The sequence below is a fragment of the Lissotriton helveticus genome, chromosome 9 (assembly GCF_964261635.1).
Source record: "Lissotriton helveticus chromosome 9, aLisHel1.1, whole genome shotgun sequence".
NCBI lineage: Eukaryota > Metazoa > Chordata > Amphibia > Caudata > Salamandridae > Lissotriton > Lissotriton helveticus.
The window spans coordinates 490522376-490538714 of record NC_136070.1 but is presented as its reverse complement, the minus strand read 5'-3'; the positions used below and the strand labels follow the sequence as shown (position 1 = coordinate 490538714).

At 44.8% G+C, this 16339-nt stretch overlaps 1 protein-coding gene across 1 annotated transcript in view; it reads right to left on the bottom strand.

Moving 5' to 3' along the window:
• KCNH5 (potassium voltage-gated channel subfamily H member 5) overlaps window positions 1-16339 on the bottom strand; it is an 875857-nt gene that overhangs the window by 717418 nt on the left and 142100 nt on the right. The window contains exon 2 of the mRNA XM_078660326.1: window positions 8274-8397. Coding sequence (XP_078516452.1) covers window positions 8274-8397 — 124 coding nt within the window. The remainder of the gene's footprint in view (window positions 1-8273; window positions 8398-16339) is intronic.

Genomic DNA, 16339 nt, shown 5'->3' with positions numbered 1-16339 from the left:
GCCTGTTTTCCGTTTTTGTGTTTATTAGGGAAAGCACAATGATGTTGTTAACCGTGACCATTGCGCCTTTTCTATAAAGTTAAAACACATATATGCACACATACTACAGTATTTTACACACTGGGGTTTATTATTGTACACTTCAAACTAATGTTTTCTAGTGTTGTTCAGACCAGCCATCTCTAAGACCTATTTTCCGTTTTCGTGATGAACTAGGAGATTGAAATGACGTTGGTAATCACGATCCCCGCGGATATGGCGTGAAAGCAGAAAGCAAAACCAGGAATTTAATAGCCACCACTACTTAAAGAAATGATAACTATATATTTATTTCTAAACATCACAGTAGATAACTCACTATATAAATAACTCTATAAAAAAATGATCAAATTATCAAATTATCAAAAATCTCAATATCTCTATAACAATGCATATTAATGATCCACCAATATTGACGACGGCATTGATAGCCGCGATGTCCCCGCAATTAGCCCCCACCACAGACGATCAAGGTCTGGTTGGGTAGAACTACTTTGGGCGCCATCTTGTGTGAGGCGAGGAGGCGGCGAGCGGTCTAGTGCTCTGCCCCTCCCGCCCCACAAGCTTAAAACCACCGGCATTCTGCTCACTCGGCGATTGACAGCTGAGTGAGTAAGTCCTGAGGCGGAAAGCCGGGACTCTGCGTGTATGATTTCTGTTGTTCGCGCTTCTGCGCTCGGATGCTCATAATTTTAAAAAATATTGCCACAAATTGCATTTAATATTGTGTATGTTTTATTTTGGCTCACAATTTTAACCAATTATCTTACTGTCTTTGCGCACTCGGCGCTCACATTTGGGGTATCTCCTGACTCCTCCTGAAGCGCTGTAGCCCCCACCACAGACGATCAAGGTCTGGTTGGGTAGAACTACTTTGGGCGCCATCTTGTGTGAGGCGAGGAGGCGGCGAGCGGTCTAGTGCTCTGCCCCTCCCGCCCCACAAGCTTAAATGGCTCACCTGTACCGGAAGCGCAGCGGACGAGCGCAGCGGGAGCGCCGACTTCGCGCCGAAGTCGAGCCAAAGTCCTGCCCGTCTGCGCCCGTCCGCACCAGGCCGGGACCAGGGGCCATTCATTCTGCTCCCGAATACATTTGCTATTCGCGCTCAGCTCTATTGAGCCTACAGCCACCCCCCTGCACTTTTACCCCTGCCCTGATTTGTCAAGATGCACCGTTAAAATGTCCCAAATGTGCTCTTACATTAGATTCTGCTACCTCGGTCACAGATTCTCCATCATCCTCTTTTTGGGACACTCCGCCTATTTTACATCAGGCTTCCTTTGCAAAGTCGAAATGCCTTGATTTGAACTTCCTCAGCATTAATTGCCGATCTCTCCCTAAACATAGGAGAGATATTTTTGACCTCCTTGAGTCATCTAGCCCGGCTGCCATGTTTGTTACAGAAACATGGCTTAACGAGAGCTCCGGCCCTGACATCGCCATCGCCATCGCCTTCAATACTACTCCTACTGTTCCTTCCACTTCCATGTCGTATTTATCCAATATTGGTTCTAGCGATACACCTGATCCAACTCCCATGGCCCCTTTTCTTCACTCTTGGGAGCCGATTTCGCTTTCACTCTTACAAAACTACCTTAAAGAAATTAAATCCGGCTCTCCCCTGGACCCCATGCCACCACAAATACTGCGTACTATGGCCCCAACCACCCTCCAAATCATTCTAAACCTTCTAAATGCTTTTTTGATTGAAGCGACGGTCCCCAGCGAATGGAAGCATGCGATGGTGGTCCCACTAATAAAGAAGGCCAACGCGGACCCTAATAACCCTGCCAATTTCCGTCCCATTTCTCTTCTCCCCTGCTATTCTAAGATTCTGGAGAAACATGTTAATTCTCTTCTTACCTCCTATGTTGAATCTTCTAATCTTTTACACTTCTCTCAATCTGGGTTCAGGGCTGGCTTCTCTACCGAGACCACTTTACTTGGTGTGTCTGAGACTATCAGAAGACAAGTGGACTGCGGGGAGACTGTGGCACTCATCCTGTTAGATTTGAGTGCCGCGTTTGACACCGTCTCCCATGCCATCCTGCTGTCCACTTTGAAATCTGTGGGTATTGATGGCGCCGCCCTGGCCTGGATTGCTAGCTTTCTCTCTAATCGTACTTTTCAAGTCTTTTCTTCCTCATCTGTCTCCTCTATCTTTTCCTCCCCTCACGGTGTGCCCCAGGGGTCTATTCTCAGCCCTCTTTTTTTCAATCTCTATGTGAGACCTCTTGCTTTTTTGGCAGAACAAGCAGGCCTCACAATCTATTCTTACGCTGACGATACACAAATCGTCTATTCGCTATCCACTAACAAACATCTCCCTACGTCCTCCTTACAGTCCGGGCTGGAGCAAATTGCCAACTGGATGCATTGCCATAAATTAAAATTGAATGGCGATAAAACGGAGTTACTTCTATTCGGCCCTCTCACTTCGCTTTGGGGCCCTCAACATTGGCCTCATCAGATGGGTCCCACTCCTACCCCTTCAGCCTCAGTTCGCAACCTTGGGGTCATTTTTGACAACCAGCTGTCTTTTAAGCAACACGTGGTAAAAGTCTCTGCCACCTGCACTACCATCTTAAGGTGGCTGAGAAAAATCAGGTGGATGCTTCCAGCTGATACCCTGAGGATAGTAGTCCAGGCCCTCGTCACCTCACGCTTGGACTACGGGAACATTCTGCTTCTGGGTGCCTGTAAAGAGGTAACAAAGAAACTTCAGGTGGTCCAGAATGTGGCAGTCCGACTTCTCTGTAACTTGCCTACTAGGTCATCGGCTTCTATCCATCTGCGCAAGTTGCATTGGTTACGCATTGAGAGCCGAGTAAAGTTTAAAGCGCTCTGCATAATGCACCATATTAAAATGGGTAAAGCTCCTGAATATCTATCTTCCCTAGTCCAGCAGTATGTTCCGTCCCGTACATTGAGATCTTCTACACAAAATAAGTTTACGACCCCGCGGGTCAACAGAGCTAAAATGGGCGGCCGCTCGTTTGCTCTTTTGGCACCTTCTCTATGGAACTCTATGCCCCAGTCCCTGCGTTCTGAAACATGTTACCTGTTATTCCGCAAGGGAATAAAGACCTGGCTTTTTAACACTTAATTTTGTATTTCACTCCCCCCTCAACTCACTCATTCTCTGTTTATCTTTAGCGCCGGGAAACCTTCGGGTAGCTGTGCGCTCAATAAATACAATAATAATAATAATAATAATAATAATAATTGGCAGTCATGGTGTCATCGCGAACTTTGTCCACAATAAAAAAAATCAATTTTGGACATATAACCTGTGTAACTAACACCCCCATTTCTCAACAATGGGGTCATAGTATCTCCACCCTGACCCCTTATGTCGGCTTTCACACAAATTTTCCGTTCCTAATAGAAAAATGGTGGCCGAAACTGTCTATTCAGATTGCGTCCCACAAATCAGAGCAATCCCTTTGGTGTGTGCATTTGCGATTCATCGCGAAACCACTGCGATATATTCGCGGCCGGAGATATCACTATAATTTTAAACTTACATTTCTCAACAACTACTGAACCAATTTACACCAAATAGGCAAAATGCACTTCCTAGACCCGACATCTACCTCCTTGCCAAATTTGGTGTGAGTCCATTCAGCATTTCGAGTTGCAGGTGTGGCTAAAGGTTCCTACAGGAAATAACATTACAAATGCAACCTTATTTTTAGGGGTGGCCGGAATTTGCGTAGTTGCGCTACGCAAAACTCTGCAAAATGGTAAAAACCTCTGTGAGCACGCAAAAGTTCAGCGAACACGTGGAATTGCTTGTTCCGCTCGTTCATGATGCTTTTTTCCTGTTCACGAACGCTGTTTGCGTGCTCGGGAGAAATTTTCGCAAACACGCACTTTGAAAGCGCAAACAACACAACAATTCTGCGAAGCCACGGATCGTGGAATTTTGGGCAATCTTGCGTTCTCCGCGGAACGCAAAATTACCCAAATTCCGCAACTGAACGGAATTTACCACCCAGGCCTACTTATTTCACGCCGCAAGTTCTTGTTCCCCACTGCACAGATCATCCCCTAACTTTCCATAACAATAGAACCCTCCTTGACACTTTTTGGGAAACATTTCATGCAGATTGGTCAAACCATGCCAAAGGTATAGCCAAGCCAAAAAATGCCTAGGTCCTAACTATAACTACCTACTGGTGACCGCCAGTGGGTAATATATATAAATATATATATATATATATATATATAAATATATATATATATATATATATATATATATATATATATATATATATATATATATATATATATATATATATATATATATATATATAATGGGTTACTGGGAAAAGGAAATTGCTTGGGCATCAGAGAATGACCAATTCACTTGTAAAATCATGTGCTGGATAAGGTTTATAGATGACCTTTTGATCATTTGGGATGGGACCCCAGAGGAATTTGAAGATTATTACAAGATCATCAATGGCAGCATGACAGGGCTGAATTTCACATATGAAATCAACAACAAAGAAGTAGCATTCCTCGATACATGCATCTACATCAAGGATAACCATATCCAAACAACCCTGCACAGAAAAGCTACGGCCACTAATGCAACATTGGAAGCAACAAGTTTCCACCAAGCACCACTGATCTCAAGCATTCCATATGGAGAGTTTCTTTGCATTAGAAGAATATGTAGCGAAGAAACTGAATGGCAAAAACACAGCACCATAACAAAAAGGAGGTTTAAAAATCGGAAATACAATCAGGGCAACATTGAGAAATGTTGGAAAAAAGCAAATAAGAAACCCAGAACGGAGTGCCTAAAACGTCCAATTGAAGATGAGAACAAAATTGAACGGGAACCATTCAGGCTCATTACTGACTACTCTGAAAATAGTAGGGAGCTTGTACATATCCTGAGAAAAAACTGGAAGATTTTACATCTAGACGAAACAGTGGGGAAACTAGTGGGAAAACATCCGACCGTAACGTATAGGAGAGCACCGAACCTGAAGGATCAATTGATCCACAGTCATTGCAAAATGAAAAAAGACAAAAAGAAGGACTGGCTCAAAACAACTGGTTGCGTTAAATGCTATGGATGTAAAATGTGCCAAATTGCAAAACAGACAAAGGAAGTAGCAATGCCTAACAACAAAAAATGGGAAATACGTCAACTAATCACCTGTAAAACAGAGTACACAGTCTACGGAATAGAGTGTCCGGGCCCTCTAATGTATGTGGGCAGCACAAAAGGTGCATTAAAAAAACGCATAATGGAACATGCAAGAGCAACAACACATAAGGACAGAGCAAACGCGGTGGCTAAACACATGGAGCAACAACACAATGGAGACTGGCTGAAACTGAAATTCTTTGGTATAGAAACAATACCACAGAATATTCGAGGAGGAGACCAAGAAAAAGCTTTAAGGCAAAAGGAGTCACGCCACATCCTAAATTTCAGAACTTTAAGTCCGTATGGCCTCAACCAATCGGAGGAGTTATACATTCATCTCTGAAAAACAATGGAACACATGAGAAGGGAAGAGAGTGTAAAGCTGAAAATCGAAAATCCAAAATCATGAGAAGATTATCTTGATGGTTAAAGACACCAAAAAGAATGAAAAATCACACAATAAAAATACAAATGTCACTTGTCCTCAAGACATGAAAAGAGTTCTATACTGAAAATAAGGGGTTATTATTTTCTGTGTTAAATGAACGGTACAATTCTACCCAGAGACTCTTTTTATATAAAAAACTACAATATCCACAATGCCTAGCATCGAGAAACAGGAAGTGATGTAACATCAAACCCTTTTGATTGCTGTAAATGTTTTGAAAAAAATATGAGAAGTTGATCGTGAGCAAGATGCTTGTAGCATTGAAATGCGTAGATCGTTTTGCTTTCATGCTGAAAAGATTATAATAACTCTAACTGTGGAACTCAGAGGGAGTGCGCCCGATTTTTTCGTGTGACAGCGAAGAAGCGTAAAATATATATATATATATATATATATATATATATATATATATACACACACACACACATATATACATATATATCTATATATATATATCCGCAGAAAGATTACTACCACCAAGGAAAGAACCAGAGGGACACACCAGCGGGTCAGGAAGAACAGCTTTATTGCCGCACAGGAGGCATGACGCGTTTCGGCTGATTGCCTTTATCAAATGCCAAACACTGCAAATCGCCACCTGCCGCATTTTTAATGCTGCATTGGTGGAAGCCCAGCTAAGGGGATTGGTTGTTGGAACGCCATCTTTCAACCTCCCTCGGCAAACTTAGACTCCCAGAAGGCACCATCCCGGCCACAGGTAAGCGTTTCTGTCGCCTACATGAGCCCCCTCGCGGCCATCGCACGCCAACACAACCTCAGCATAATCTCCTACGCCGACGACACCCAGCTGATCCTCTCCCTGACCAACGACCCCGCCACCGCCAGAGCCAGCCTACACGAAGGGATGAAAGAGGTAGCCGAGTGGATGACGACCAGCCGCCTGAAACTGAACTCGGACAAGACGGAGGTCCTCATCCTGGGCTCCTCACCCTCCGCCTGGGACGACTCCTGGTGGCCTCCCGCCCTGGGCACCGCACCCAAACCGACAGACCATGCACGCAACCTGGGCTTCATCCTGGACTCCTCCCTCTCCATGACCAGGCAAGTCAACAACGTCTCCTCGGCGTGCTTCAACATCCTACGCATGCTACGAAAGATCTTCTGGTGGATCCCCACCGAGACCAGGAAGACCGTCACCCAGGCCCTCGTCACGAGCCGACTGGACTACGGCAACGCCCTCTACGCCGGTACCACCGCCAAGCTCCAGAAGAGACTCCAGCGGATCCAGAACGCCTCAGCGAGACTCATCCTCGACATCCCCAGACACAGCCACATCTCCAGACACCTGAAAGACCTGCACTGGCTCCCGGTCAACAAGAGAATTACCTTCCGGCTCCTCACCCACGCACACAAAGCCCTACACAACCAAGGCCCGAGTTACCTCAACAGCCGCCTCAACTTCTACGTTCCCAAACGCCATCTCCGATCGACCAGTCACGCCCTCGCCGCCGTCCCCCGCATCCGAAGAGCGACAACAGGAGGAAGGTCCTTCTCCTACCTGGCCGCCAAGACCTGGAACTCCCTCCCGACCGACCTGCGCCAGACCCAAGACCACCTCTCCTTCAGGAAGAAGCTGAAGACCTGGCTGTTCGAGCAGTAGCGCCCCCCCCCCCTCCCCCAAGCGCCTTGAGACCCTACGGGTAGGTAGCGCGCTATATAAGTGTCATTGATTGATTGATTGATTGATTCTTATAACTCATAGTGAGTGCTGGTGATCGGTGAACAAACGTGAATGGTGCAGTTTTAAAACTGTCCCAGTGTCCTCACAGCACAAGGTTCCTCTCCCTGGCCCCCATTAACTTCTCACCACATATATCCAAGATCATGTGATATCAGAGACTGAGCTTCAGTGAGAAGGTCTCTCCGTGCAGTCACGGACTGCAAGTCGCAGCGAAACTCCACAGTTCCTGGATGCGAGGGCCAAAGCAATCAAATCCAATCCCTTGGCAACAGAAACGCTGAACAAAAGCACAGCAGTACCCTTGAAGCTCCGGCCACAAAATGAGACATTTATATATATATATATGCTCTTCTTTGATGGGAGGAGTTTGGAGTGATATATATATATAGGCACACAGCTATATACATCTATATATTAAGCGGTTTCACTCACATTATATATGCTTAAATTTTCGTTGTAAAAGCATGCATGGTAAAGGCATATGTGTGGCAAAGACTTGCGTTGTAAATGCAATGTGTGGTAAAGGCATTGCATGGTAATGGTAATGTGTGGGAAAGATTGGGCAGTAAATGTTGTTTCCAAAGTTAATGTGAGTGAACAAGAGTGATTGTGGTTGTGAGTGTGTTACACTTGTGAGTCTGCGGTACAAGAACCGCCTACCCCTTCCTTTGCCTGGACCATTCTGGAAGTAAATTAGCTCGCTGGATGGAATTGCGGGCAAGTATTGCACCTCCACAAATTGCAATTGTGTTTTAATTTATATAGCGCTTACTACCCCTATCTAGGTGTTGAAGTGCTTATGTCAAAGATCACAAGCCATATCTTTCTATCACTACAATCGTTTTTGCATTTAGAAATTAACACAGTTTGTATCGGTATACTTGCTTCTGTAATAGTTTTTAAAAGATGCATACCTGCATGTGCTGCTTTTCTGCATGACGTCAGCTCGATGAAAACCAGAAAGCTTGCAAAATCCGTCATTGCTATAAACGATAGGCCAGTCGACAATCTGAGCATTGCCTAACAAGAAGCTCGATTCTGAAAATCAAAGATAGACGTTTCAAAAATTAGAGTGATGTGTCAAAGTAAAATAATTAATTCTGATGAAACAATATATTAAACATTATTTTATTTTTTTAAATGTCAAACTTATGCAGAACAATGTATATTTTAGATTGTCTCCTGTTACATATGGAAACAAAACAAATACATGTTTAAACAGCATACAAAACGCATGTTAGTCTGCTGCTGATTGTTTCCAAATGCCGGATCTTTTCATAACTGGCACTAGCGGACAACTTGAGCTGAAGGCTAACAACAATTTTGCTAAATTGCCCAGAGTTTCGTTGGGGAGATGCCGGAACATGCATTATCAATTAGGGGAATATCTATCTCCTCCCAAACTCTGGACATTCCAAGTTTTAGTCCCCAGATAGCAAAGTAGACCCTGGATTACTGGGTCCTCCTCCGAGGTTATCCCAATTATGGAGAGTTCTCAGTTTAGGGTTACCACCAAATCGTAGTAGGAAGTAAAACTGAGCGGCGGCACCTGTTGGCCATGTGCTGAACTCACAGTGTTGACAGGGTGCGTAAATTAAGAGCAAGCGCTGTTGAGAATTGGGAAAGGCTTACATTATGTCCCCAGCATCCTAACAAAATTGGTATCAGTAAATAAAAAGTTTACAATGCACACGTATACACAACACCATATGAATAGAAGCTGCAGTTAAATATATCTAATCCATGCATTAGCTGATCCTTGACTAATCCTTAACTAATAAAATCACCCCACAAAATATGACACATTTAGTAATGCCTGCTACTTACCAGTAATTTTCATTATTCAGAGTCCTGGCCTTCCTGTTCCATTCCTTACACATGAGCAGTTTGCCTGCTTCACAGAACCTATCACCTAGCTGAGGTCAAAATACTTTCCCCAATATGGTGCTGCCTATCCAGCATGCAATAAAAGGGGAAGCACAGCACTAGGAGAGCCTGAGAATAGCAAAGAAATTCATAAGATAGAAAAAAAATGCAACAATCACCATGAACAGAAACCTAGAAGAGAGGAACGGGCTCAGGAATGGAACAGGAAGACCTGGACTAGGGGTAATAAAGACTACCGGTAAGTAACAAGGCAATACCTCCTTGTTTGTATTCCTGTCCCAGTCCTTAAACATGAGCCCATACCTAAACACATGGGGCCCGATGTAGGTAGGCAAATACCGGTCGGAAACGGCCGAAAATACAGATTTTCTGCCGTTTCCGACCGGTATGTTGATATTGAGATGTAGGGGCATGTAAAATTACAGAATCGGTAATTTTACCGATTTTGTAATTTTACTGATTCGGTAATATACCGAATTGGTAAAATTACCGATTCTGTAATTTTAGATGTAGGTAGCACTGTTTTCAGTGCTACAAGGGTTTAAGAATTCGTTATTTACCACCAACTAGAAGTTGGTGGTAAATAATGAAAACCCTTCAAAAAGCATTTATTTTGCTTTAAAAATTGTGCCATGTTGCAGACATACATGCCCTAAGGGCATGTATGTCATTAACATGTGCACCCATGCACAATTGAGGGGTGCAACAGGGTGTCAAAGTGACACCCTGCCACCCTTCAATGTTTCCCCCAATTACCGAATCGGTATTTACCGATTCGGTAATTGACATTGATTCCTATGGGCCTCAAGGCCCATGGGAATCAATGACAATTACAGACTCGGTAAATACCGATTCCTTAATTACCGAATCATACCGATTCGGTAATTAATTCGGTAAATATACCTACATCCTGATTGTCAGTTCTTAAATACCGAATCGGTATGATTCGGTATTTAAGAATCCGTAATCTGGGATTACCTACATCGGGCCCATGGTGATTGATTCACACAGAAACCAAGGATGATGCAACATATTTGATGTATTTAATGCAAAGAACAGCACAAATTATCTACAGCTGAAAAAACACGAGTGCCAAACTCCACGGATGTGGCCATCCCAAATGGAAGGCAGGTGTGGGAAAACAAAGGTGTTGGGAGGAGCCCATGTAGCCGCATTACAAATGTCACGCAACCTTAAACATTGCAAAGGATGTGGAAACACCCTGAGTTGACCGCTTCTGAATGGAAGAGGACGGTGAGCAGCCTTGTAAAATAAGGCAATAGCACACTTCACCCATCGAGTCAGAGTGAACAAAGAAGGCATGAGACCTTTCCCACAGAGACTAAGGGTGACAAACAATGAATCCACCTGCGTAAATTCACAGGTACGGTCCATATAGATGAGAAGGGCTCTCAACACATCCAGAGGATAGGGAACCTTCATCTCCTCCTACTTCAGAGAAGACGGGTTAGGACAAAATAGCTGAAGGATAATGTATTTCTGACAGTGGAAGTCAGAAAAGGTTTGGGCCTGACTAGGACGCAAAATTACTTTGTCCAGACAGAACATAAAAACGGGGGCAGCCATCAAAGCCCTAATCTCACCAACCCTGCATCCAGACGAAATCACCACCCAAAAAGAACCTTAGCAGAAAGATAATTAAGGGCAACTAAAACAAGGGGCTCAACTGAAGGACCAACCAACGCCTGAAGCACCACCAGAAGATGCCAGGGGGAACCAGAAAGCGGGAGACAGGACACTGAATCAAAAAGCTCTGCAAGAGGCACGCCACCGAGAGAGGTACTGACGACATATCTGAGCCTCTGAAGGAGAGCGGGAGACTGGATGCTGTAGCAAAAAAAACCCGCAAGAGGCATGCCACTGAGGAGAGACAGGGGACATATCTGAACCTCTGAAGGCCAGAATACCGGCCCATTCGGTATGAAGAGTCAAGACCGCAAGACCTGACACAAAAAAAAACGTAAAAGTCTTATGCCCTGACAGGATCACAAGAAACTGAAAACAGTTTCCCACCAAGAGCCAAACTTTTCCAAAGACGACTGTGAGACTTCAGGGTGACAGGCCTGCCAGACAACTGAATGTTCTGAGCCACCTCAAGTAAACAACCCTGAGCCAACTTAGTCAATCTCTCAAGTGCCATGCCCCCAGGCGGAGGTTCAGGGGAGATGGCGGGTTGAGAAGAGGAACATTTAGCGCAAATGGGTGAATGGGGAACACCTAATGGGGACATACTGCCTAACCTTTAAGAAGGGGAATCCAAGGTCTCTAGGACCATTCTGGAACAACCAGAAGAACCTCCACCCAATTCACCCCAGTTTTCCTGAGTATCCAGGAATTCAAGGGAAAAGGGAAAAAAGCAAACAGAAGATCCTGGGACCATGAGATGGAGAAAGTACCTATCGCTCAGGACATCTTCGAAGGAATCAGGCTGCAAAACTGAGGGAGAAGAGTCGTATCATCAGGGACAAACAAATAAAGCCAGGGAAGGCCAAACCTGGAGAGAATCTGCTGAAAAAGAAGGGGTGACAGACACATGGTCAGAGAAGAGGGGAATACCTTGCTCAAATAATCCACAAGCCCATTCTCCTTCCCTGGAAGATAGACTACAGAGAGAGAGAAAAGATTCTTCGGGACAATAGGCAAAACCTCTGAGAAAGGAGAAACAGAGACTGAGCACACACCCCCTTGCAGGTTCATAGAGGCATGAACAATCTGGTTGTCCATCTAAAGATAGACAGCACGGTGCCGAAGGAGATGAGAGAACCAAAGAAGTGCCTCCAACACTGCCATCAATTCCCTCCAGTTGGAGGCCTGAGAAGTCTCAAAAAAGGACCACCTGCCCTGGGCCTTGCAATCCCCTAGAAACACCCTTTACCCCTTCATTGCTTGCATTAGTCGTCAAGACGACCAAGGGAAGAGAATTTAAGCTCTTGGAGAGAATGAGAGGTGACAACCACCACCGAAGGGACTGACGAAGGTCTGGGGTAACAGAAATGAGAGTCTCATATTCTTGGGAGGTTGCATTCCAGTGATGTTGAAGGTAATGCATGAGGGGATACAAATGCAGATGGGCCTAGGGAAGCACTTGCAGTGTGCAGGCCAACTCCCCATGACTCCGTAGCCAGAGATGGGCAGACAGCTGAGGTTGGGACAGAACCTAGGAGAAATGCCAGAACTGAGTCACATGTCTTTTGGTAGACAGGAACACCAACCCCGGATCCATTTGGAAGAGGATTCCCATGAACTTCAGAGACAGGGGCGCAGGCTGGACTTCCTGTGGTTGATGAGAAACTCAAAAGTTTCTAGAAGATGACAGACTTGACACACATCTTCTGTTGCCTTAGAGAAATAAGGAGAGACAATAGGCTAATGATCAAGGGAAGGGTAGATTTAAATACCGCAAGAATGGAGAATACCTACCAGAGGGTTCATGAGTTTTGTAAAACCCTTGGCACCAGGTTAAAGGTCGAAAGGAAACCCCTGGAACTGGTATTGCCTTAAGCCTAATGAGAAGTAAAGAAACGCATCCATCGAGTCTAGCAATGTGAGGAAGCACCCCTGATGAATCAGCTGAAGGATTGACTGCAAGGTCACCATTTTGAAGTGATGATGAGTAATGTGCAAATTCACCCCTTTCAGATCTAACACTGGACGTTATTCACCGTAAGACTTCTAAACAAGAAACAGGATGGAATTATATCCCAGCCCCCTCATCCGGGGTGGAACCTTGATGATGGCTGCCTTCTCCAAAAGATACCAAACATCTTTCAGAAATACCGCCTGCTTCACGGGATTCGACAACAGAGGCGTTTCCTTGAACACTCGGGCTAGGTGAGATGAAAATTCAATCCTGTAACAGGAGCTTACCCTCTGAACTGCCCAGGCATTCAACATTCCCCCCACTAGTGTCAAAAGATGTGAAGCCTTCCACCAACCAGAAAGGAGTTTATAGTCACTGCTTCGGAGAAGGACTGGAGGAGGTATCATCAGACTGAGAACAGAATTTATCACCTCCAGCCCCCCTCCCCCTCCCACAGCCATGCCCTCTGCCTGGAAAGGGTTGGCTAGTTGCTCTAGTTTGAGGAAAAGTGTTCCGATATCCAAAACCTGTTCCCCAGGAGAGCGAATAGGTTCCATCAGTTTCCTATTCTGGGCCGACCGCTTCACCATCTCATATAGCGGCGGACCAAACACCTTTGAACCTTCAAATGGCAAGGAGGACAGACTTCTGTAAGGAAGCGTATATATGGAAACGTGTCAGAGGGCGTGCCCCCGAAGCCGCTGGTGCTGAACACAAGTTATCGAGTGAGATGTTGGACAAGTAGCGGACCTGGAGTCCCATTAGAGCCAGCAGAGAGGAAGTATCCCCTCCCTCACTCATGTGCTGTGTTAAAGTCTGGAAAGGCTTCAATAGGGACTGAACCATATAATTCGTATAGGCTGTTGCCCTGCTGGAAAACTTGGAAGCGGCTTAAGAACTCTTTACTGCCCCTACCACCTTTTTATCTACTGGGTCAGAAGGAAGGGCGTCATCTGAAAGCACCATGCCGTGCAAAGACATGCCAGCAATCAGGTTATCCACCTTGAAATTATTGTGGGAATTCCTTGGAAAACCCTCCAAAGCATTCCGCTTACATAGAAAACAAAGGAACACAATCTCCTTTCACTCATGAGAAAGCACCTTGCGAACTGTACTGTGCAGACCCTCCAGCATTTCGCGATTTCACGCTTTCGCGATTTGCAAAATAATCGCGAAATTTGCTAAGTAGCGCAATGACCGCGATATTTCATTTTTCGGCCGCGAAAAAAGGTCTTGAAAGACCACAAACAAAATGATGGCCTCTGATTGGTTGTAAGCCCACACGTCACTACGTGGTGCCGTACAACCCTACTTGCTGATTTGGAGAGGTGAGTAATAGAAAAAAGCCTTTGCCCGATTAGAGGGGTCAGAGCAGCTCATGGCTCCAGCGAGATTTTCAACGCTGAGTGGGGGTATTTATACAGTGGGGCTCCTGACACCGAGCTTGAAAGGCTCACACAAAAGCGTTTAAATATATCTGTCTCATCTTCAAGCTGGTGTTGCCTGACCGATTTTCACTCTTCGAGAATCTTTTTATTTATTTTTATTGCTGCAGTAATTCTCTCACAGTCTCCGGGTTGCCAATTGTCACGAAGATATACTTGCTTCTTAACCCAGAAATTAAATAAACAACAGAAGTCAAAGTTCCTGTGCGGTATGTCGCATCAAGTAAACAGGCTACTGGATGCGGGTAGTTTCTACTGTAAAATAAATGCACAATCGAAGAGCAGTGAAAGAGGATGCTTAGCGCGCCAGCTCTAGTGCATTTGGCATTCTTCTTCAAGGGTTGTAGTAGTGTCAGGTTTGGCTCCTTTGCTGATGGCAGTAAAGCATGCAGTTTTAGCTGGGCAGCAGGTGCACAATGGGAGTCTCCATGTTGATGCAGCAGCAGTGTAATTGATGCCTTATAAGCAAGGCAGCTGTTAATAAGGCATGGACATAAGCGATAGTGGACGAGCCACCAGGGCAGTAGTAGTCTGAGATTTCTCACTAACCAGGCAGCAGCAGTGTAGGGGGTGCAGCTTAATTTGCACAATAGTCGTATAAGGATCCCTATGTCAGCAGTAGTAGTGTGGAAGCCCATTAGCTAGGCAGCAGTAGTGTAAGTGATGGAGCTACGGTGCAAGCAAGGCCTCTTAGCTGTGCAGCAGTAGTTAATATGATCTTAGTTCGATTGCAGTGATGAATGAGTGCATTGGGCAGGCAGTAGAAGTGTATGTGGCTTGTGAGTAATTGAACAAGCCTTTGCCTGATTAGAGGGGTCAGAGCAGCTCACGGCTCCGGCGAGATTTTCACTGTTGAGTGGGGGTATTGATACAGTGGGGCTCCTGACACCGAGCCTGAAAGGCATGGTCAATCTCAAACAAAAACGTTTTAATATATTTGTCTCGTCCTCAAGCTGGTGTCTGACCTGGATTTTCACTCTTCGAGAATCTTTTTAAAATTGCTGCAGTAATTCTCTCACATTCGCCGGAATGCCAATTGTCACATAGAGAGACTTGTTTCCTAACCCACAAATTAAAGAAACTACAGAAATCAAAGGGCATTTGATTTTTGCCGCAGTAAACAGGCTACTGGATGTGGTCAGTTTCTACTATTAAATGCACAATGGAAGAGCATACTGAAGATGAGGGTTTATCTTTCTCTGCAGGATTACAGAGGATTTAACTCATAAATTGTATCATATTTGAAGAGTTTTGAATCAACTCCACAAGTAGAACTTCTACCCTTTTTTCTGTAGTCTGTGATGTTTTCGAATCAAAGTCTTCAATCATGATTTTGGGCAATGCATGGCCGGACACTTGGAAGACATTCTGTTCCAGCCTTGGTGGGGGGGTTGCTCGCAGAGGAGTCATGGTGGTAATAGTTTCATATTTGGGATTTAGACTGCACACACAGCACTTGTAAGTCACATTGAGGTGGGGGTATTGTGAAAAGGCTTCCACCCACCCTAAATCCACTGTTCTGCGTAGAGCAATATTTAACATGCTTACATTAGCCATGGCAATGCACTTCCACCCACAATGATCCTGTGCCCTAAGCCACTAGTTAGTATGTTGTCTGCTGGAGGTGGTAGGACTCTCACAGCTCGTCTGGCAAGACTTGCTGCTAAATTACAAGAATTTTGCAGTGAGGTGACGTATGGTCCTGGTCGATCTAATGTTCATGCAGATTGTATGTCACGTTTTCCCATGAGTAGTTGTGTTGATTTTGCTAGTGATGTTGAGTGTGATGTAGCTTATAATTTAGGTGATGTAAATGTGATTTCAGGAAAAGATAGTTCTACTGTGATTTCAGAGATGGATTGGGTTGATGCTATGGAACAAGATACTGTGTTAAAGGAGGTACAAGGATTTTTGAGCAATGGTTGGCCAGAGGAAAGAAAATTGACTGGTGAATTAGCCTCATTTTTTAAGGTTAAAGATGAGCTCATGTTGTGCCACAATTTGGTGTTGAGGGCTGATAAAATAGTGCCACCCATGAATCTTAGAG